This window comes from Heloderma suspectum, chromosome 3, assembly GCF_057233095.1.
Source record: "Heloderma suspectum isolate Gila_16-S chromosome 3, 16-S_ref, whole genome shotgun sequence".
NCBI classification, from domain to species: domain Eukaryota; kingdom Metazoa; phylum Chordata; class Lepidosauria; order Squamata; family Helodermatidae; genus Heloderma; species Heloderma suspectum.
Window position 1 is genome coordinate 86,918,699 of NC_139460.1, and position 24,002 is coordinate 86,942,700.

The window sequence follows — 24,002 nt, forward strand, 5'->3', positions numbered from 1 at the left end:
AGTCACTTATGAGAGTTGTAGTTCATCACACCTGGAGGGTACCAGGTTGGGAAACATGTGTTAGAGCAAGCAAAACAAACAAACAAACAAACAAACAAACCTTGTGTGCCAACCTTGATAAAAAGCAGCACTCTGAGCATGTGCAGTTTTGCACTTCAAACTCACTTAAATCATGGCAACATCATAAAATGGTGTTTTCTTCTGCTGTTTTGATGCTAAACATGTTTACTTGGGAATAAGCAGCATTTTGTTGTAAAAAATAGAATCTGTTTTAAAAGTTGAGCTAATAAAAGAAGCATCCGTACCCCTGCCCATGCAGCCACTCCCAATGATAGAATGTCTTTACAAACAAGGAAGAAAGATGATGCATGACCAGTGTTAGCCCTGGTAGGCCCTGGCATGCCCATGCTGGCCCAGGCACCGATGCTGGGCCCCTTTGCTGCTGCCCCCATCACCTGCTGCTCTCTGGGTGGTCATCTGGAGTGCAGGACTGATCTGCAAGGCCCTGGACTTTGGCCCCCAAGTCCATCAGTTCTAAGGAGGCCACAAGGACCAAAAGGTAGTGGGGTGGTGGTGAACTTTACATTGAACAACTAACTAGCCAGCCACTTCTTGGGCAGCAAACCTCTAGTCATCTGTTGTTTCTCTCTAGAATTTTTCTCTCCTTGGATCTTTTCTTCCATTTCTCTTTCTACATTTCCTTTACCTCATTTTGGCTTTGAACGTTCAAAATAATTTGCGGTGAATTAATAAGGCTTCCTACCAAGTCAATGTGTTTTCATTTATGATGGCAGGGCCTGACCCAAAGCTCTTGGTGACTCAACTGGTTTTGGAGCCTTTGGACTGATTTTAGTGGATTCATAGGAAAGTCATCAATTTTATTCTTCGAGGACTCATGTTCCTTTAACATGCCCAAATCGAGCAGGTAAAGATTTTCCCAGCATGGAGATGCAATGATGGGAAAAGCTTCACTGGCTAAATGTAATGCATCTGTAGGAGCTCTACCAGAAAGCAACTGGCAACCTTAAGTATAAGTAATCTACCCAAGCTGAAACAAGTCATTGACAGAGTATCAAATTTAACTGAAGTTTCTCAAGTCCCAAACTAGCAGTCTAATACCTCTGCAGTGTTACATTTCTCCTGTCCTTTCCCAGTCTTGTCATTCCCAACAATGTTCAGTGCTTTGTCCAACCCCGCTTTTCCAAAATCTCCTGAAGTTCTTTCTCCTTCCCATCAAATCTACTATCCAGTTTATATTCCAGAGCAGGGCATTGGAGATGCAGTTCACATGCCTACGAGCTCCTTGTGCGAATGATCCATTCCCATATGAAATGCTCTCCTATGCACCCAACAGAATCATATGCACCCAAGAGATGTTGCTGATGCTCTGCCAGACCTGGCCCCAAGGAAACAAAGACAAAATGATAGTGTTCTAAGTGTTCTTAGAGTAAGACCTAGCATAGGGCAATGGCCAACAGAGAGAGCAATGATTCAGGAGCCCTGGCTTCAAATGTCACCTCTGTCCTGAACTCACTAGGTGGCCTTACGTGGTTTTGTGAATTGCCCAGAGAGTTTCAGCTATTGGGTGGTATAAAAATGTAATAAATATATAAGGCAAGGAGCTCTCTCTGAGCCCCCTATATGTAATATGAGAATCATAATACTGACCTACCTTATAGAACACTTGTAGCCACTGGAAGATAATGTATGTTTTATTTGTTTAAAATTATTTTAGGCTTCTTTTAAGGATGCAGCCCTCTAACATCATGTATGTGAAGTACAATGAACATTTGCAAGTGCTATATAAACACTAATAATCATCATTATAGTAAGGTGAAAGCTGTGGAAGAGAGAATCCCTCTACTAATCTAAAGCAGTCATTTGAGTGACTTGCCTAAAACATTATCAGCTTGGTTAAAATTTAGTGAATCCACCCCTTGTCTTCCTTTAGAACTTGTCAAGAGAGTGAGAGAGACTGTGTATACAGGCTAATATGTCCAGATGCAGCTTGTGCTGTCACAGTCAGATGTCTGGAAGGAGCATTCTAGAGAACAAAGAGTTGGAAACTATTACAGAACTCTGCACTCAATATAGTAATATTTCAATTGGCAAGGGAATAATCACAACTCTGGATTGATGACAGAGCCAATAAGGCATAATTGCCAGCAATTATATCAAGCTTGTGAACTCTGAGGCATATATTAGCTTCTTCATGAGCCCAGTTCTGAAAATCTCATATAAAAACAATACAGCATTTTTATTTCTGTGGAGTGTTGTGGAAGATGACAGCGTTTGGCATATCATCACAGCAGCGCTGCCTCTCCAAGGCTGTTCCAGTATAAATGCAAGGCTGGTTATTTGTTGGTTTGATGTATACCAGTGGGATGGTACAGATATGCCTGCACACCTGGACAGACTGGTTGTTGCTCTGTTGATGGTTCAAAGACCCAGTACAGACCACCACTTAGTCTGAAGATCCTATTTCCTTGGAGGAGGAGCAAGTGCACACCAGCCTGGTTCATATATAACACTAACCCATGGTCTATTTAACACATGGTTTGTTGGCCTACCCAGGGTTTGTCTTGCAGATGATCAAACTGTGGTTTGTTTTTTCAATAATTGGGTTGTTTGTTTCCCTCCTCCTTTGCCCACTTACTCCGTGTATCCCAAATGCCTTTGCCGCACTGCAGGGTTGTTGTTTTACTGCTGTTCCCCATCACCTCTGTAGCCTTGCGAAACAACCTATGAATAACCCATGGTTCTGGGTTCACATATAATGACAACCCATAGTTTAAACAACAAACCATGGGTTTTCTTTCTGGTTGTTCATAGTGAACAAATCATGGTTTGTTAGCACAACCATGTTCACACAACAAAACAAGCCAGAATTCAACAACCCATACCATGGCTTAGTATTATATGTGAACCAGGCCACTGCTATCTCCTACCACACTAATAATGTAATGTCTGACAAGGTTTTTCCAGGTGGGCATCTGTATGTGCAGAAGTCTGAATTATGAAATACTTCCCCCTCACAAAAGAAAGGGAAAGACACATCTTTGTCCTCCACACATATGGGCACCTATGTCCCTTTATCTTGTTTACTACTTTGGTTTTATTTTCTTTTAAATGTATGGTTTTATATTATGTTTTGCTATTTTTTTTATGGTTTTAAGCTTTGTCTTGTAAACTGCTCAGAGAGCTTCGGCTACTGGACAGTATAGAAATATAATAAATAAATAAATAAATAAATAAATACAGGGTCTATGCTACACATTATAAATAAATAAATACAGGGTCTATGCTACACATTACATTGTGAGCATGGTAGATGAGGACACATCTACCTGCTTCTCTACCACATGTAAGCATCTCAAGTGGGCCAAAGTTCTCAGTCCAGAATTCACTGCTTTAAAATCCAGAGTGGTTTAGCCCTTACATACTCAGATTCAAACACAACAGCAATCAATCTTCCCCAATGTGCAATATTATCAATATGAAATAAGTAGTTAACATTCCTTGGGAGACTGAAATTAAACCTATACTGGAAATGCAGCTTTTTAAAACAGGAAAAAAATGTTGGTCAGACATGCTGAAAAGAGATAGGTTTTATTGCAATTCCACGATACCACATTTTTAAAAGTTTGAGACCAAATATTATTTATTCTATGTCAGACAGAAAGCTTCATTCTAAAGCCGGTGTATTAGATTTGCTTCCTAATTTATTTTACCCTTTTCTTACAAACCCAAACAATTCCCAGACAATGACTCGTACTGACTAATAGTCTGGGAAACTTTTAGATGTCCCTATAACTTCAAACCAGAGAGCAAACTCTTGAAGTCATGAATTAAATATTTCTGAGAAGAGCTATATGGATTTGGGTTGCTTGTTTAAATTCAGGGCATGCTCCAGCCTTCAGCTACAGCTAAGCATTTTTAAATCACTTGATTTCAACAAGAAAGTAAAGCACACTGGGGCGGGGTGTGTGGGAAGGTACTTAAAAGTGCATTTGTGCCTTTCATGTTTAAGTTGCAGACACATTCACCTTAACATTTATCTGCAACAACTTAGGACCACTTCTCAGGTGTTCTGCATTTGAGTACAAATACAACAATACAAAATATAAATGTGCTGGGTGAGCTGGGAAGGATGGTGACTGCTTAAATCAGTGCTTTCCCATTTAAACTACACTGAAATGGGGGCCTAATCCTTTCCCGTTTGCACCTTTGTTGTATTCTCAAAAACAAGGTGTTGTGAGAACAGAAGGCCACAAATGTCACTGTCAGATGGCCCACAGCCAATTTCTTTCCGGCAAACGCTTGCTGCAGCTGCCTGACATCAAGTGGGAGATCCTTCCCCTTCCCAGAGCTCTCTTCACATCCAAGAGAACTCAGAGTGTGAGTGAGTGTGTGTGTATCTCACTTTGCACTGGGAGGAAGAGAGACAACCTGTACCTCCGCTAAGAAGGGCAGACACAGAAAACTTGGGGGGAAATAAGAAGGTCAATCACTCACTTCACATGGGGCTTCGGAGACACTTAGAAACAGCAAGGTTCTCATTGCTTCTAAGAGTTTCCAAAGCTCACTGTGAAGACAGAGATCAACCCTTCCCTTCTCCTGGGTCTTCTGGGTGTCCCAGAAGAATAAGAGGATGGGTGTGGGTGGGGTTACTGATAGCTACAAATCATGGCTGGTTACCAAGGCCACCAAACATTTGTGGAACTTTGTGTAATAAGATAGTTTGCAATGCAATCCTCTGCACATATTTACTTATAAGTAAGTTTCACTATGTTCAATGGGGCTTACTTCCTAATTGGTGTGTTTAGGATGGCAGCCTTAGGGTGCCATCCAACTACCAAACCCAAGTTCATAAAGCTCCGTGCAAGAATGAGGCAATTCAACAATTGTATACTTCTCAAACAGTTTATTTGTCATTCACACTAATTATAATATTGAATGTACAGAAGAAATTGTGGTACAAAGAAAGCAAGTTTCCATTAGAACAAATGCAGCAGTCCAGCTGCTCTGCATGCTACTCACAATGAATTCTCCTGGACACACTGACCTTGTTATGTGGAGGAAGTGCCTACTCACTCAGATACGATATCTAGAGACATGGTGGAGCGGGGGTTGGGGGGGGGAACAGACTCCTGTTTTCTTCCCAATTAGAGGCAACAGCTATTGTTTGGGAAAAGAATATCCCCCTTCTGAACGTGATCCAAATAACAGTATCAGGAGAAGATGTGGCAATTCCAGTACACAGCACAAGTTGCTTGTAAATACACTGAGAAAATGCAGAACTTGCATAACCAAATACATGTTCCCAAACGGCCCTGTTTTCCATTGTGTTCACCCATCAGATTTACCACACAGTAATTTCTCACTGAAATGTGTGTGTTTTTCAGAAATTGTATCTGTTACCTTCAGAATACCACAAATAACCCACAGTTGTTTGCACATTCATATTCTCCTACAACAAAAAAGGTGAAGAGCTTTTGATGTGCCACACAAAACCATGCTGTAACTGTTTACAAAGTAACTAAAATAGTTTATCTCGAAACCTAAAATAATTGTTGGAAAGAAACAAATCTCCTACAGTATTTAGCAAAGGCAAGTTCAGAAAAGATGTAGCAAATGAAAAAAATGTCAAATACTTACAAGCATTAATAATATTTTTCTATGAAGCCTTTAAAACCTATTTACATACATAAATACAATTGACTCTCCTGACGCAACCCTTTTATGACAAGTGGAAAGAAAAATGACTAATGGATAATATTGGCCAAGGGAAATCAAGAAAACGGTTGCAAGGCATAACAACCCTTGTAAAATAAAATGTTTATAAAATGTTGTAAACAAGACTTTTGAACACTGAATAATGAATGACATATGGGAAAAATAATTATTAGTTTGAGGGCAGATGAAATTACCTGCTATTTCTGATTGTGGGATATCTGTGTGGGAAATCTTAGTATGCAGGAATAAATAAGATCCTTTTGCACCACTGCATTCAAACCTGGGGAAATGTTACTTCCAAAGCAATATTAGAGGTCTTATATCCAATCCTAAACACATTCATTTTAAAGTAAGACTCATTTATTTTAGTGGGATTTGTTTCTTAATACTAATATTTAGGATCTCAGCTCTTTAACTCAACACTGAAGTGAAAGCTGTGTTGAAAAAAAATTAAGCTAATTTAGTTCAGTTAAAGCCAAATTGATTTAAAATAGTTTAACCACACTGCTTCAACTTAATTGTTGTGGATTATGCTGGATATTTTTTTTAAAAATGAGTTCCTCATTATTAACCATTATCTAGTTGTTATAATCTCGTTTAAAAGGTGGTAATTTTGCTAAACACAGTTATATTTTACAAAAGGGAACAGCCTAACATCTTCCTTGGAGAGCAAAAAAAAAAAAATTAAATGGGAACATACTTTTCTTTCAAGATTTATTAATCAAATGGAATTCTCATATTTAGCTAGTTTGGATTTACTTAAAGACAGAACATGCCTTTCCCATGGTGCCTGTAGTGATGTAGCTCAGTTTGTACCTCCCTTAGCAACTACTCAGCCTTTCTTAGGGAGGCCCAACATAGACTTAAACTACATGTTTATGGGATTGTACCATTTCAGAAGACATCAGAAGGATGTGCAGGTACCCTCTTACACTTTGAAAGCCATGACTTTAGAAGAAACTGTGGTACCGCTTATGTGATTAAACACAAATAAGTGTTTTACAGCATAAACCTAATGTGATCAACACCTAGTAAAACTAAACTGCCAAGGAAGGAACCTTTTGTCCCCCAGAAAATGTGGGGGAAATGTGTACAGCATTTTCAGCACTTAATGATCAAGGTCAAATTTCTCAGTCCTAAATATGCTCTCTGAAGTTCAATTGAAACTCCTGGCATTTATTTATGACTAACCGCATTTAGGTTTCTAATCCCAGAATTTACTGACACTGAGAAAGAACGGCTTTTGGAAAGGCAAATCTGCTTAGTCTCCTGGGGAAAAAATAGTCATGAATTTTGAATATCTGGGTGGTGGTCAAGCACGTTAAACATTAGGTACAGAGTTCCCTAGGGAAAATGAAGATTTAATATGAGGTGGGGATAAGTAATTGATATTACTCTGATTTTGGTTCTAGGAAGTGCTAAATAAACTTTATTCCAGGGAGCCTGGCAGAGTGAATGGAAGGAAGGCAGAAGCAAAAAGTGAAATGCTAGATGCTGCTCTCTAGCCTGATCCTTTATACATTAGTCCACTCCTTTTTTAATGTTTATGATATGCAAAAAGGAGAGGATAGAAAGCACGTAGAATGGATGTAAGAAGAAACCAGCACACCTGCAGAAACTGAACGGTAGCTCACTGCCGGAGCAAATGCTTGGCATGCACTAGGGTCTGGGTGAAATTCCTGCCATTTCCAGTTAAAAGAACATATGGAAGATGGTGTGAAAGTCCTCTTTCCGCCAGAGACCTTGAAAAGCTGCTTCCAGTAAGAGCAGACCCAGCCTTCCCCAACCTGGAGCCCTCCATATGTGCTGGACTACAGCTCCCATCATCACATGACATGCTGGCCAGGGATGATAGGAGTTATAGTCCAACACATATGGCAGGCCCCAGGTTGGGGAAGGCTAGAATAGACAATACTGAGCTAGATGGACAAATAAATTGACTAAAAGGCCACTTCCTAAGTTCCTACAACTGACTGCACTTCTCATATGAAGATGATGTGCCTAGTTGTGGCCTTCTGCTTCCTGGCTGGGCATCTGTAGGGCTTTAAAAACCTCAGTCTCCCACGCAATCTTGTCCTGCTGAAACTCATTGTTTTTGACTATCTGCCAGAGAAATGTCACACTCAATGGTTAAAATGGTTCAATCTCAGTCCATTTGTGGATGGTGCTGGTAAACCATCCACAAGCATTCTTACTTGGGAATGAGCCCCATTGAACACAGTGGGACTTGCTTCTGAGTGAAGCTGCATAGGAGTGTGCTGTCAATCATTAATGGTGCATGTGGCTAGACAGTGAATTCTTCTCACACTGGATAAAATGGTAGACATTTTTTTCAGGCATAAATCATAAAGAATATACAGTGGCCTTAGTTACTGAAAATAAATTATTGTCATTTTTATCTAAAAGGATGTCAACAGTAAGCACTCACTTGTAGCGTAGAGGAAAATGCATTGTACTTTAAGTTGAAACCTGTAGAAAAGTTATCATGAAAGATTCATTTAAATGTCATTGGCGATACAAGGAATCAAAATGGGAAAAATCAGAGGCGGTGGTTGCAACAGTTTTGTATAATTAACTATTTTGAAATACTTTTTTTATGACAGAAGCACAGAAATATCTCATCTCGTCCAAATGGGTTACCCCCCTCCCCCAAACAAACGTAAATCCTCCAATTGCAAAACACGCACTAACTCAAATAAAGCCTGAAACACACCTTCAAGAACCAGGTAATATACTAATCTGAGTGGGGTGAAAATGTCATTGTGTGATCTTTTGAGTTTTGGCTGAGATCAGCTGAAATAATTTTCTGCTTGAAGTTGACCTTACTGATGACATGAGTTGCTTAACTCTGTAACATTTTATACCAAAGTGCTACTGCATCAGACACACAAATAATGCAAAAGCAAAATCTACAAATATATATATATATATATATATATGTATAAAAGAAACAAGTGTTTTAAATAAGTCCAGCTGTTTTGCTGCCTGCAGCCAAGGATCTTTCTAAACCGAATCCTTTATTTATTTTTTTAAACACCCAACACTGATTTAAAGGCCTGCTTTCAAATACTCACAAGAGCTGACCTGCAATTGTTCCACGGATGTTTTTTAAAGGTCCATTGATTAACAATCAAAAGATATTTCTGAATCTCTTCACTTCAGCATTTTTCATTTAACAAGGAGTACAACTGCATTCTGATCAATCCTCCACATTAAATAGTGCCTTATAATTTACAGTGATGTCTGGTATGTTTGAGGTGTATTAGACAACAATAAAAGTTCCATAACAACAATCAAGTTGAGTTATTATGACTTGACTGTTACAATCAAGTTACAAATGGGCTACAGGGTGGGCTATATCAGTCTACCAGTCTTGACTGTTATTTAATTCTCCTTTCTCAACTATGGGCACAGTTTTGCAAGATGCAGCATATTCTAGTCTGTTCCAGATTCTAAATACATTTATGTGCAGCTGAGCTCCAAACTGGCTGTGACAAGTAGTCCACCGACTCTTATTTTTAACCAAAAGGAACTTCAAGCCTGAATGAAGGGATGGTGTAGGGGAGGGGCTGCTTAACCCTTTCCCCTCCCATCATTTTCCCAGTCAAAAGTGCCTAGTTGCTTTCCCATGGTAGAAAATATATAGCTATACATATCTTTTCTCTTGCAGCATGAAAAACAGCTGGGGATGGGTGAGTGGACAAATGGGAAAGGGTTAGCAGCCCCATACCCATGCCATACCTCCACTCAGACTTGCAGCCTCCTAAGGTTGCCTTTAGTTGCTGTTGTTTAAAGCTGCGATAAAGATACTTGCAACTGTGCCTCACATCTAGTGTGGGCCTCAGTCCTATTGATTTCAGTGGAACTTCTGTCCAAATGATTGCGCTGAGCCACAGCCTCAAATAAGTTCCCATACTTCCCACTGAATCAAAGCAGGAAGTCCAGGTTGCATCAGATTCTGCCTGCAATATACAGACATGGAAGTATTAAGGTAGTATTCTGGTATCTAGCGGGGTTTGATTTATTTTTCACTGCTGTTGCCTTTAAGCAGGAATGGGCAACTTGTGGCCCTCCAGATGTTTTGGCCTACAACCCATCAACCCTAGCCTAGCCAGCATGGTCAACGGTGAGCCGTGATGGGAGTTGTAGGTAAGGCGCCCACTTACGAATTGGCAAAGAAGAGCAAATGCATACTAATAAAAAAGGACAAAAGAGAACAATTCACATAAACTTTGCACATGTTCATTTATGTGAATAGATGCAAATTTAGAAATGATTATAATAATTTAAACAGAAACACAGTACATCCCACCATAGTGTGGAAGACTGTGACTGTGACTGTGACCAGACTGTGTTCCTTGCTCAGTCTGTTGCCCAGATGCTGTTGATGGGCAACTTCAAGGCCCAGCTCTTCCTTCTGATGAATTGTTATCTTTAAACCAGACTTGGACAGCCCTTTAAACAGAAGAGGCCTTCAAAACAGAGGACGGTCCTCTGGCAGCCTTCAAACAGAGCCTAAAACATATGGAGGGCCACAAGTTGCCCACTTCTGCCTTTAAGGATGTTGGTGAAGTATGACATGGAGTGGAACATCCAGCTTTCCTTGAAACCCCAAAGTATTCTTTCTTAGACCAATCCCTGCCTCCAGTGCCCCATTCATGCTGCAGACCTTGTGTTAAAACTGGTGGGATAAAATTGTGGCAAAATGTACTGCAAAGTAGTCCCCCCCCCCCCCCGCTTTTTTAAAGAATCGAGACACTCTGACACTATGTCCATCATACCAACAGTTAAATAATTCTGGGTTCTCAACTGGACAAAAATGACTTCATTGGGTATTAAATGACTGATGAAAGTGAAATGGAGCTAAATGTAAACAATACTTCTAAATAATTAAAAGTCACATTACCCATAATTATTCCAGCCATTTTATATGTGATAATTTTAAACTTTGGTTGCTACAAAATGCATGTGCTTATCTTTCAAGCGTATTTAAATAATAAAGGTATCACACACAAAAATTCAATGCTGAGCATAAATATCGAGCAACTCATCATATATGATTTCAGTAGTTGAAAAGGACTCTAGGCTGTCACTCTTTTATATTAAAGGACAACATTAAATTACCTCCCTGGAAGGGTTTTTTGGGGGGATGCCTTCAGCTGACAAAGTACAAGAAAAGCGAGCACATTTTAAAAAAAAAGATTACAATGTTTTGCAATTTTTAAGGTGCCAAAAATAAAATAAAAAATGATATGCAAAGGAGGATGAGTTGCATCCTAAAAAATAATAACAAATAAAAAGAATTCCCATACTCTTTGGAATATACAACTTGGTTAAAAAAAATTAATTCCAGGATATAAAACCTCTTATTCACAGCATTGCTAAATCAGAAGCATTCACAGTTTCTCTCTGAGAATCTTCCTATACTTCCTTTTAACGAACATGTCAAAATGATTGATTTAAGATTATTAAGATTGTGTCAGGCTTTAAGCCTCAAAAGCAGATGCCAGACAAAAACTCTTTAAAAAAGCTTTGAGGAGTGCCAAAACTAGTTTTGAAGTCTCAACCTCTGCAACCATATTGAGTATCTATCCTTCCCCATATCTATAGACGGAGTGAGTGAGTATTATACCATCTTAAAAGGTCAACATCTTCAGAAGTTCAGCCCTTGGACAAGTGTACTTTTCTGGAATGTTACCACCTCTCTGAGCAAAATCAATTGGATAACACCATGACACCATTCCTAGAAACACTGACTTCTGGACTGATTGCTTCTTGGTGTGATCTATAAACATGGCAGCACCCTCAACCGCTCATGAGAAAACCATGGACATTAGCAGATAAAACATCTGTACTAATAATTCAATATGGCCGCCAAACTGCTTCTTCTAGCCTTGCTGTGGTTCCCATGTTGGTAGGGGAATTGCTGTGGCTGCCTTCTGTGTCCACAACATCATTTTGGTTTGGAAGGTTGGGATTGAGGAGCGTAGATCCTGTGGAAGCATTAGTGCAAGGAGGAAGAATACGTGGGGGTGACCGATCTCCTCCAGACATCATGGAGAACTGGTATGATCCTGCTGATGTTCCATAGTAGAGATGGTAAGAAGGGGAGCTGGTCTGAAATGGGCCACCTTGAGCCTGAGAAGAACCTGGGTATGGAGGGGGTAGATAAGTATGATATCTGGTGGCAGTGGTCATGGCAGACATACCAATTCCTATTCCTGAGCTGACAGGTGTTGGAGTATAGGTGAATGCTCCCGGATAGTGCATGCGAGGATCAGAAATTGAAGGAATTGCAGGGAAAGGACGGTCAATTCCTACTCTTGGATCACTGAATGCTGTTAAGTCAGAAGCACCTGGTTTGGGAAAGAGGACAGAGAAAATGATCTAAGTAATAAGGCATAAGATTGATTTCATTGCACTTTAGAAAAAAATACAATTATAAACCAGATCTGTCACACATGAAAAGTACAAAATAAATTATGTTATCAACAATGAAACATTTGCAATAGATTGGTATTTTGGAGATTGTGTTGTAAATTCAGAATGAATGGGAAAACCACATTATCCAGGGTGCAGCGTTTTTCTCCCCTGTGTATTATGTAATAAAAAAAATTATGTCTAGTTACGTTACTAATTGGGAGTGGGTATATAGAACACTTTTTGCCAGTCTTGAAACAGCTGCACCGGCTCCAGGTCCATTTCTGAGCCCAATTCCAGGTCCTTGACTTAAATTTTAAAGCCCTAAAGGCTTAGGAGCAGCATATGTCAAGGTCTGTTTCCTCCTGCCTGGTATTAAGATACCCATTGGAAGCCCTTCTTGGATCCATCCATCATCTGAGGTGAGGTGAGCATGGATCTAGGACAGTGGTGCCATTAGGGCCAGACATCAGGGTGAAAGTCCAGGACCGTGCAGCCTTGGTCTCTGCAGCAGGACCCTGCAGTCCCTACAAAGAGTTAGCAACTGGTGATGGGGTGGCAGCAAGAATTCACAGTGTGCTGTGAGAGCTTGCTTGTACCTGAAGAGTGGTACAAAACACATGAAACAAACAAGCAAAACAAGACAGCTCATCTTTGGCCTGCCAAAAGAGAACCTGCATTGAGAAGGGGGTTGGACTCGATGGCCTTGTAGGCCCCTTCCAACCCTACTATTCTATGATTCTATGATTCTAACCCACTTTGACCCTACAGCTGAGTGACCTAATGCAAACCAGGGCAGGACATTTATATACTGTATAGAAGAGAAAAATTTAACATGTACAGCTTCCCCCCGCCCCTTACCTAGCAAGCTGCATCTGCCAAAATACTTTCACAACTACTAAGGGTATATGAGCTCTATCTTCCTTTCCATCTAATTACTTAAGATGAGCTATTACAGCGGCAGCATGCTAAACATTCACCTATTTTGGTATTCAAGGCAGAAATACTGCTTTTGGGGAGCTCTCAAATATTTCTTGAAAAAATCCCAACAACTGATAATGTTCACCTTGTCTCACCATGTATGTTTGCAGCCACTGTTCCTTGATTTTCTGCTGCTCTTTTGTATTTCCCCCCTTCGAAGAGGGGTTTTTCCTCCTTCACTCTGTGATCTCTGCCAATCAGGCATCACACAGAGAATGTAATGGCATCACAATGCCATGTAGCTAATCAATATGGTTGTGCACTGATCTTGCTGAAGCCAACAAAGCTCATTTAGAGGGACTAAATGCTTGTGGACTGTTCACATGGTTATTCCTAACCAATCAGGAAGGTGAGGGCAAGGGCAGCCTGTTAAGGGCAATTCTTCCTGAATGGCCACAAACTTTTGTCCTTGGCATAAGATTGCCTAAGGAGGGGGCACCATTCAGTATAGAGGAAAATGTTTGTGAACATCGAACTTCCCTCTCTTTTTCTGTTCATCCCAACCAGCTACAAAATTTATGTTGCTGCTTCTGCCAGAAGAGATGGAAGGACTGAACTTTTTGGGAATGGAAATTTTCCAAACAACATGATCCATGTTTGAAATGATGGTTGAATGGCAACTCTTTTCCTATGTTGATCGAAGAACTTTCACTTGCTGTCCCCCTCCGCCCCCCAAAACAGATTAAAGAGATAATGGCCTCCTAAAAGAGAGCTTCTAGACAGGCTCCAGTTAACAGAGACCTGGCTCCTCTTTCTTGCCAGCTATTACAAGGCATTAAAATAACAATAAAGAAACCTTTCCTCATGGCAACACCTCCTGAGATGCAATACAGAGTCTGCATAAAAGGAATGTGTATGTTCAGAAAAAAAAGAGTCGGTAGGTGGGAGAAAGAAACAAAAACAAGCTGCACCCGTGACTGGATTAAGAAGGCACTGCAGACACATACTGTAGTGTCAGGTTCTGAAAACATGTCAGCCCAGCAGCTAGGCCTCTTTGACATATTTCCACAGTTTTCTCAGATGATTTCTGTGACATGCTATAATCTTAATTCTGGATGTGCCAGGTATAATAACCATCTGGATTTCTCTTTAACACAACTGAGCATCTGGGAACCCCTCCCTAGCACATCAACTTTCAGTGTCAGCTGTAAAGAGGATTGCCCCATTTTTACTCCCTAGTAGGTTTCCTGTGCCCTCAGAAGCTGCATGATAGGGAGATCTTCAACTGGTAATGCGGTTGTATAGCATGGAGGTACTGTGACAGAAGCTTCATCTGTTGATCACCTGGTTGCCCCAGAACAGTAAAAGACCAAGAAAACATGCTAGAGAAAAGGCAGATGCTTTATGCTGGCTGCCCATCAGTGTTAGTGGAAAAGCTAATATTTCTCTTCCTAATCTTGGTTGATTTTTCTTGATATGATCCATATTATGTAATAATCAAAATATAAAAGCTGTGCTATGTGTCTCCTATTATTTAGTCAGTGTGTGAAGCTAATTTTTAAAAATCTGTCACACATCATGAACTTCAGATTTGTGTTCTGTTTTCCCTGCAAAAGGAGAAACTGATGTAGGTTTTATGCACTATGAGAAGGTGAATTTAGTAAGGGAAGAAGATGAGAGGCTTTTAATGTGTGTACAAAAATGGTGTTTAAAAGTCTAAATCATTGCCCAGATGCAAAAGGTTAATTACAAAACCACTTACATTTGCTTAAGGGCAAAACCCATCCACATAGACTTAAAAGTAAGGAAAGAGCAGCTGTGTTTGTTGAAGGAAAGCCAGCAGGCAAAACAATGGTATACTGGTCTGGACATGTATTTATTGTTACATGTATATCCCCACCTTTTTTATCCAAGGAACCCAAGCTGGCTTACAAGATCCTACTCCTCTCTGTTTTATCCTCACAATGACCCTGTGAGGTAGGGGTGGACGAAAGGCACTTACCTTTTGTCGAAGCTTGTTCGCGGTGGGGGGGAGGCGCTTCGCTGCTCCCCCTGCGAAGTTCAGGCCAGGGGGGGAGGCTTCCCGCCTCGCCCTGGCCGAAATTCAGGCCGGGGGGGAGGCTTCCCGCCTCGCCCGGCCGAAATTCAGGCCGGGGAGGAGGCTTCCCGCCTCGCCCGGCCGCGAACTCCATTGTTTAAAAAAAAAAAAAAAACGCCCCCGTGATAGGCTACGTGACGATTAATCACGTCACTAGACGTGCAAAGATCTGCAAAGTTAGCTAGATCTGCAAAGTTAGATCTGCTAGATCTAACTTTGATCTGCAAAGCTAGATCTGCAAAGTTAGCCGTGATAGGCTACGTAAATCGTCACGTAGCCTATCACGGGTGACTTTAAAAAAAAAGAAAAAAAAAAGCGCGTACGCTAATGGCGGCACCCGTAGGTAGCCGCCATTCGCGTTCCTTATTTTGTCGCTGTAGTCTACGTAAATCTTTATGTAGACTACAGCGACCAAATAAGGAACGCGAATGGCAGCTCCCTATGGGGGCCGCCATTATCCGTACGCGCTTTTTTTTTTTTAAAGTCACCCGTGATAGGCTACGTGACGATTTACGTAGCCTATCACGGCTGACTTTGCAAATCTAGCCGTGATAGGCTACGTTAATCGTCACGTAGCCTATCACGGGGGCGTTTTTTTTTCCTTTTCTTTTATTGGAATGGCGGCGGCGGCGGCCGGTCGAAAGACCGGCTGCCGCTCCCGCCCCGCTCGAACACCCGCCGAACCGCCGGCCGGACCCGCCGCCGGGAGGGACATTCGGCGAAGGTAAGTCCCGTCCCGGGGGGGGGGGTGCGTAGGATTTCTCCCCGAAACTTGTTCGGGGGGCCGAACACGTTGGCACTCGGCCCCCGAAGTTTCGGGGAGAAATTCTCTGCCATCCCTACTGTGAGGTAGGTTAGGTTGAGAGTCAGTGACTGACCCAAAGTCATCTAGTGAGCTTCATGGCAGAGTGAGGAGTAGAACCCAGGTCTCCCCGGTCCTAGTCTAACCACTAGACCACACTGGCTCTCCATAAGCCCTGATCTAAACTTGGGAGAAAGTCATAGTGAAATTGGAGGGTTTGGTTCCAGTTCAGTGTGTTTTGGGCTAGGGTGCTAACCAATCCGTCATCACAGCTACTGAATGCTTGATTGATTCAAGTCCAATTACTGATGTCTGTAAGATAATGTACTGTCATATTACTGTGAATGTAATAAAGTAGAAGCCAGATTCTACTTTATGACCCAATAAAGATATGCACTAAAATGAAGTGGAGGACGAGTCTAGGAGAGGATTCTTCCTTCATTGTCAATCGCTGTTGTCTCCTTTTGATGCCTGCCGCAGACCTTGAGAATCCTGGGTTGAGTAAGTTAAAAAAAACACCCAACTCTTTCCGAGACTTACTTGTCAGTCGGCTTGAAAGTTCTGCAGAGAGGGATGTCATTCCACTAGGCCTTCCAGGTGAAATTGGTGTTGCTGGATGGACTGAAGGAGTTGCAATTGATCCCAAATATTGATAAGATGGGTCGTAAGGCCATGGAGGAGATGGCTGAAGTTGCCTTGTATCTGACATGGGGGAAAATGGTATAAATAATTGTCTTTCTTTTTTTTTTTTGCCCTATGCTGTGATCATCAGATGTTATTCTTTAAAGCAGGAGTGAAGCAATAGCCAATTTCTGGTGGACCACCTAGTGCCTGCTAGTTGCTGAGATTCATGCAAAGACCCTTTGTAAAGAGTATGCATGCTGATGGATGAAGTATATGATCCAGCAAGACATTTCTTTTCTAAGGGCAGCATCCAATGTGACATGAGCACTAATGTCAATTACATTGTGCTAGTATAAGTGACCTCTAGTGAATGCCAATAGTGTTAGCTGGCATGCTGGGATTCCCCAGAAAACTCATCATGCCAGCTAATGCTATTGCTGTTGCACTAGAGCTTGCTTACTCTAGCACAATGTAATTTATGTTAGCATTAGTGTCACACTGGATACCACCCTAAAGCAAAAGTGCAGACTCACCATCATGAAACACAGATTAGTTATGCTATAACTGGTAAGAGATCCTGAGTTTGCAAAAAAGAGTAGACCATGAAAGATTAAAATCAGACTGCCCCTGACTTAGAGAAAGTTATGCACTGTTCACAACTACATTTTAAAATCTAGTACTCCCTTTTGTCAGAAGGCCTGAAGATGAATTGCTTATTTTAAAACATTATTTGTACTTCCCTGTTTTTGGATTAGTAGAACTTTTTTCTTATGTAGATTTTTAAATAATTTACATTGATGGTTTCAAGGGGGAAATGGTTAAGGATTCAACGGTGCAAGTGTCAGTGTACAGAGCTGTCCTTTGCTAATGTCGTTCAGCATTTCACGTTAAACAGGGTTTTTCTGTTCAGATCCAGAAGTTGCATTCATATGTCAATGAACTACCAAGACCAACAAAGCTCTCTATGCCCAAGCACAAACCCCTGTAAGTTGACCAGAAGAGGGCAGAATACAGTCCTCACATTTGAGTGCATTTGTTATATATAACAGTTTGTTACTATTTCAAGTTCCTTGTTTAGATTTGTAGTAACTGACATGTTAGTTTTAACATCTGGATTCCTTGCAAGCTGTCTGTCTGTCTTTTGGGCACTGATTGCATGTCATGTGGCAATTCCTGGGTAGTTTAACCCAGGAATTGTGGGGACAAACAAGAGTGTATGAGCTGCACACTCGCTGTTTCTACTTTTAATTAGTTATGTGACATACAAACATAGACACTTTGGATTGTTTATGGGTTAAGCAACCCAGGGTTAACCCAACAATTGCCCATGGCTTGTTTGGTTAACTCTGGGTTGTTCAACCCATAAATACTGTAGAGTTTCCTGGTTTGCATGTCACAAAACAACCGAGAAACAAGGCATTCCTGAGGTTGTTAATTACAAGCAGAAATGATGAGCACACAGCTTGTATGCTCTGCTCTTCTCTGCAATTCCTGGGTTAAACAACCCACGAATTGCTGCTGTGACATGGGAGTCAGCCAACATTTCAACTTAAAAAACTGCTTATATCAGTGTTACAAACAAGAAAAGGTAGCACTCCTCTTGTTCGCCCATGCTGGCTCCAAGGAAAGCATCTTATATATCATGCCTGCTTTCTCCATCCCCCACCCCCCAAATACAAACTTCTGTGTATGTGTGTGTATGTTTGGGCAGGTATCCCCTTGTTGTATTGTTCTCTCAACCATAACTCAATTAGCCATGACAGAATCGTAACAGAACCATATGTGTCTGCAGAACATGGTTTCTAGGGGACTGCTGTACCAGTCAGAAGGGCCATTGTTGATGGCATTGTATCACATAGTTCAATGAGACATTTGGACATTTATTTCAGTCCTATGGATTTAGGAATTTGTGGGCTATCCTTACAAATCACATCAAGTGGAAACAGAAGAACCTACTTGGACAGATATCAAACACTGTACTGTCTCTGGAAGTCTGGCTTGCAGAACTCGAAATTGCAGTGACAGCTGAGCAACTGCTTTGTGGTCTGCATTTGCTTGTGCTTCTGCACCACTCAGGGTGATGACAAACGCCTGTCCTTTGAGCAACCCAAATCAAAGGGACCTATCTTGGCTTTGTGCTCAGTCCAGTTGTAGCCAGTTGTGACTACACTGAAAATGTATTTAGGGGTAGAAAGAGAGGGAGAGTAGGGCAAGCAAGCTGCTTTTGTCAAATGTTAGCAGACAGGCTCATAGCCACTGAGAATCATCTCAAGGGAAGGTCAGAGGAAGTAAGCCTGCGTGCAAGAGAACTGGAAGTATCTACAACCTTTGTTTTCAGCTAGCATAGCTGAAGACCAGACACCTACTGCCAAAGATCTGGCTAGTGATTTCAAACCAATTTGTGAATGTTCAGCTAGGGGTGGGTGGATCTATCTATTTATTGTCTATGTTCACCCTTAAGTCCATCCCATCCCATTTCTACACTCATCTATGATTTCCCCCCTCCAACCCCCACAAAAGTCTGCATGAAAAGTTGTATTTAAAAACCTTTCCCTCCAAAATACACACTTTAAAACATATTTTGATACAGTTTTTGAGCCGAGAATGGTGTCAGAACATTTGGGAAGTGCAAAAGTTGGTAGATAAGCAAGTTATGACCTGCATATTAGTCTAGGAGGTGCAGATTAGGTCACTTTACATAGGAATTTGCAAAGATTGAATTCCTCAAGCATGTCTAAGCTCGGCCTTCCCATCATGCAACTCCTGACTTTGGGTTGGATCCGGGCTTAGTCCTACTTAGAGTAGACCCCTTGAAATCAATAGAGCATAAGTTAGTCATGACTAACTCCCATCCCATTGATTTCAATGGATCTCTAAATAGGACTAAGTCTGGATCCAACCCTATATGCGCTTGTCCTCTGCTGATTCTTTTTCAGCTTCCCTTTCCCCCTCCTTCCACTGGAGCATTTCCTCTCCAGTCCATATTTTTCTAGGCCTCCACTTCTTTGGCCCTTTTTCCCCTAGTACCTTCATCTAGCTATGCCCTGTATCCAGGATCAGAGCAATTTAGCCAGTGCCAGATGCCTTTCTCATTGCCCAGCCCCCTGTGTAACAGGCAGGCAGTTGAGTCAATCACTGCCAAGAAGCATCTTCACCAGCATTGTTGCAACACACAGAATACATTTTCTGACATTTTCTGACACAAAGCACCCAAATCAAATTAGAAGATCAACCCTCCCTCTCTTCTGGTGGCCTCATCCAATGTAGGAACTCTCATTAGGTTCTTGCTAATGCACAATAACAGAGTACCCACACTGTACAAATTTTTTCCAATTTAAAAGCAATGAAAATAATGGGATTGAGGCTCCTCTGGTCGGGAAGCAAAACAGGTTTTCAGAAAGGTTTAAAAAGAGATTAAAGGCGCAAAGGGTGGAATCCTCTGGAGCAGGGCTGCTCTAAAACATTTTGCTGCCTGAGGCAAATGACAGGATGGCGCCCCCTCCCATTCCATGTACAAAAGTTGATTGGACTGGCAGTTGAATCTTTCTTTGCCACTCGCATTGGGACAGCATCATCCACCACAAATGAAGGCAGCATGCCAGCTTAGGGGCGCAGGGCAGACTGTGTGGCCCACAGCTGTCTCTCCTTGCTGCCACCTCCCACCATATCCTGCCTGAGGCGACTGCTGCTCTCTGCCTAATGGAAGGGCCGGCCCTACTCTGGAGCAGCTTTCCCCAACCTGGTGCCCTCCAGGTGCCCTCCAGCATAGCTGGCTGGGGGATTCTGGGAGCTGTAGTCCAACACATCTGGAGGGCAGCAGGTTGGGGAAAGCTGGTCCAGAAGATCCTCAGAGTTACTGATTCACACCAATTTTTTCCCAGTGAACAAGTGCTATCTATTCTGCCTTTCATAGTGTGAGAAAGTATATGTAAACAGTTAATTATTGCAATAAAACACTTCAGGGTGAGAACTAAAGTACCATAAGTCACACCATGCTTAGTTAGACACAAGTTCTCGGCCTCCAGCTGAACAAGCTATTGGATTCAAAGCACTACACCACTGTTCATGCCCAGTCATGTTTTACAGCCACAAAAATGTTGTGTTTGATTTCTTTAAAACACACACACACACACCATAATTAAGCAGTATGTATGTTGCATAACATTTCATAGTTTCAAAGAATAGGCTTTGATTTTCAAAAAACAAAAACGTGTGTGTGTGTGTCACACAAGTAGGGAAAAGAAGCTCCGCTACTTGCTGTTGCCTCTCACTTACTTGCTATTTTCACAGTCATCCACATTTTTGTAGTCATCAATACATGTTGAAGATCAGAGTGGCAACCGGAAGGAGGATGCCTTCCATGCAGGCTTCTGCTGCCTGTACCCAGATTTTATATTGACCAGTAGGTGGCAATGGAGAGCTTCTTGCACAATCTTCTGCCCAACGTTCAGTCGGCACCCAATCAAAACTGTTCAGTACAGCCGCAGCAGCTGCACAGTGCCACAGCGTTTAGAGTGCACTCGATGTTTGCTTTGTACGGCATTAAGCTTTAATCTATATATCCACAAAGAGGGTGCTTTTGTACATCCCAGATCTAATATGGCCAACCAGTTTGGCATCCTAAGTGTAAGAAGGCATTCGCCGCCAAATGACATTGCTGAACTGGATGAGAGCTCGGGGATGCCTACAGAAGGCAGCACAACATGCCAAGGGCACATTACATGAAATCTCCCAGTGCTCGGCACTGCTTTCCCCAACCCGGCACCGTCCAGATGTGCTAGACTCCAACGTCTATCATCCCAAGCCAGCTGGCTGGGAAAGATGGGAGCTGTAGTCCCACACCTCTGGAGGGCACCTGGTTCAGGAAGGGTGGCTTACAACATCAGATTGAAACAAAGGTCTGGCTGGTGATGGGGCATGTGAAATTTTCCAGACGGGTTGCAATCCAACCTGGAGCATACAGAACAGCAGAGCATTTGAATCTCAGCGCTATTCAGTGGATTGCAGCAGGGGTGCTTTTTTGGTTTCTTTTTAACAGCTTGCCAATGCCTTTCCTCCAACTTGTGAAGCTTCTGGGTCATGACTTACCTGTGGACTGGCCATTTTAGAAGGAAAAGTAGTGGAGCAGGAGCTTTTTCCAGAGAAGAAAGCCGGGATGGGCTTAATATAGATTGTGAACTCAATGCAGACGGTGTGCTTTACTTTGCCTGTGATCAGGATATTTGTACAAACAGTCTGAGCTGTTTGAAGTATGGTAAGCACTTTGCATACATACGAGATAATGTACTCTTAAAATACGATGATCTACAACAAAACTTAAAGTTGTGATATGTTGATTGCTCAGGAATTTACCTGGCAGTTAAAATAAGGCCAAAATGGTCAGAGAAAGCACAGGTTTAACATCTAGCATAATTAAAACCAGCCTCTCTTCACCCCCTCTTCCAGGGCCATCCCAAGATGCGTTGCTCCCTGAGGTGAAGGACAAGATGGAGCCTGCTCCCACAACATGTACAAAAGCCAATTGGACAGGCAGCGGAGTCTTACTTTGACACTGGCAGGAAGCAGACTAGCTTATGGAGCAAAGAGCAGCCGCATGGTACGCATAGCTCTGTCTGCTCCCCACCCCTCAGCATCTGTCAGCTGAGGTGGCCACCTTACTCTGCCCAATGGTAGGGCCAGCCTGAAGGCACTTGAGCTCATCTTGCAATGTAAATTGTAAGAAGAGTAGAGAAGCAACAGTTAAAGTGTCTGCACAACGGGAAAAATAAATATTATTTATGACTTAAACAGAGCGAAAGTCTTGTTCACTGGTTTGAAAAAAGAAGGGTTACGCTACTCAGTATTTAAAAACTTTTCTTAACATCCTATTTACTGACTTTAAAAATGTACAAGTTTAAGACCTACACATACGCACACCTCTACACAGAAACACTTCAGTGCTCTTGCTTGGAAGCATGGGGGGTGCAGGATGCATCTGGAAAACCATGCTATAGCTTATGTGGCTTAAAGGCTAAAAAACAAGGCTTACAAAACCCATGGTATTTTAATACGTTATTTTTGCGTTGCAGCTTACAGTTCTGACAATTTGGAGTTCACTATGCGGCTGCTATCACTGTGCCTGTGTGACTGCAAGGAGAACACGCTTGATGGCAACCCTGGATGTGCCAGGGATGGGAGACCGCCTGGGAATCAGGCTTCCTTCATTGAGCAGGGGGTTGGACTTGATGGTCTTGCAGGCCCCTTCCAACTCTATGACTGGCCCCTTCCAACCCTATGATTCTATGATTCTGATTGGTTTGAAGGCACAGGCTCCCTTTGGAGCAGGGTCATTTTGGCATTTGCCAGCTTGCAGGATATCCCTACAGATGAGACACTGCCCTCTCCTTTTAGGTATGTTGCATTTATAGGGGGTGAATCTTACTGTAATACAACATGTTGCTGGAAGTATTTCTAAAAAAGGAGAAGCAGGATGTGAGTCAGTACAGAAGACAATATGCCAGTAACCGGCAAGATGACAGACCTCCTTTGGTAGAGATTTCAGCTAGCATAACATTGAAACCCATGTCCAAAAAGCCCTACAAAGAGCACTTTCCCTCTCTCTTTTCTGATCCTATTTTCAAAAAAGGAATGTACAATTAAAGGAGTGGTGGGAAGAGGTGACACAAGTAGGCAATTAATTAGCCACATATCTATGTTAATTAGATTCCCTTGATAGCAAGAGTCAATTGCTGCCATTATACGATCCAGGAAAATTGCAAAACTGTTTTCGTTATTGAAAACCAGCAGAAGTGCCTGCCAAACCCAATCTGCCAAGAAGTGTAATTTCTTTATAATCTTGTCAATTGCTTTAAACTAGTTCAAAAGGAGGCAAAACCAAAACAAAAACATGGGTACTTCATTATTTTTTTCAATCATTTTTGGTATCAACCCAGTAATTTGTTTATTTGATTTGAACTCTGCCTTTCTACCAAGTAAAATGGCACTCAAGGCCAACTCCTTGTCCAACTCTAGGCTCCCCCTTTTATCTTCTCTCTAGTTTGAATGGTTTAGCTCCTCCTCCTCCTCCTCTTTTAACATTCAGCCTACTTAGCTTCCTGCTGTTTCCTCATAAACTAAATAACACCCATGGCCAAGTTTTGCAAATCTTGCTGTACTTCCCAGCACCTCCTGCATTCACACCAAAGCAGTCGTCTTGGTGCTAGCTTATATCACAAATCTCAGGCTAAAATCCACTTGGAGGCTGGAGCTCCGAACAATATGCATGAATTGAGCCCGCCCCGCCCCAACGAGAACTTGACCCCTTAAGATTTACAGTGGCTTTGGTTGATGGTAGGCTTGCACACCAGTTCCGAGCATCCGCTCTTCCCTTTCCACAACATCCTTCCATATGAATAATAAAAT

General features: G+C 41.9%; 1 protein-coding gene across 12 annotated transcripts in view; it reads right to left on the bottom strand.

Moving 5' to 3' along the window:
* Nucleotides 1–520: 520 nt before the first annotated feature.
* The window catches only part of RUNX1 (RUNX family transcription factor 1), a 243,420-nt gene continuing 219,938 nt past the window's right edge, over nucleotides 521–24,002 (bottom strand). For 10 of the 12 annotated variants that reach the window (XM_084843683.1, XM_084843682.1, XM_084843686.1 and 7 more), the window contains 2 exons: nucleotides 16,518–16,679; nucleotides 522–12,092 (listed from right to left, as the gene is read on the bottom strand). In XM_084843683.1, the coding sequence (XP_084699809.1) occupies nucleotides 11,599–12,092; nucleotides 16,518–16,679 (656 nt within the window). In that variant the 3' untranslated portion in view covers nucleotides 522–11,598. Of the gene's footprint in view, nucleotides 12,093–16,517; nucleotides 16,680–24,002 lie in introns of all 12 variants that reach the window. The other 2 variants (XM_084843692.1, XM_084843681.1) reach the window with 2 other exon arrangements.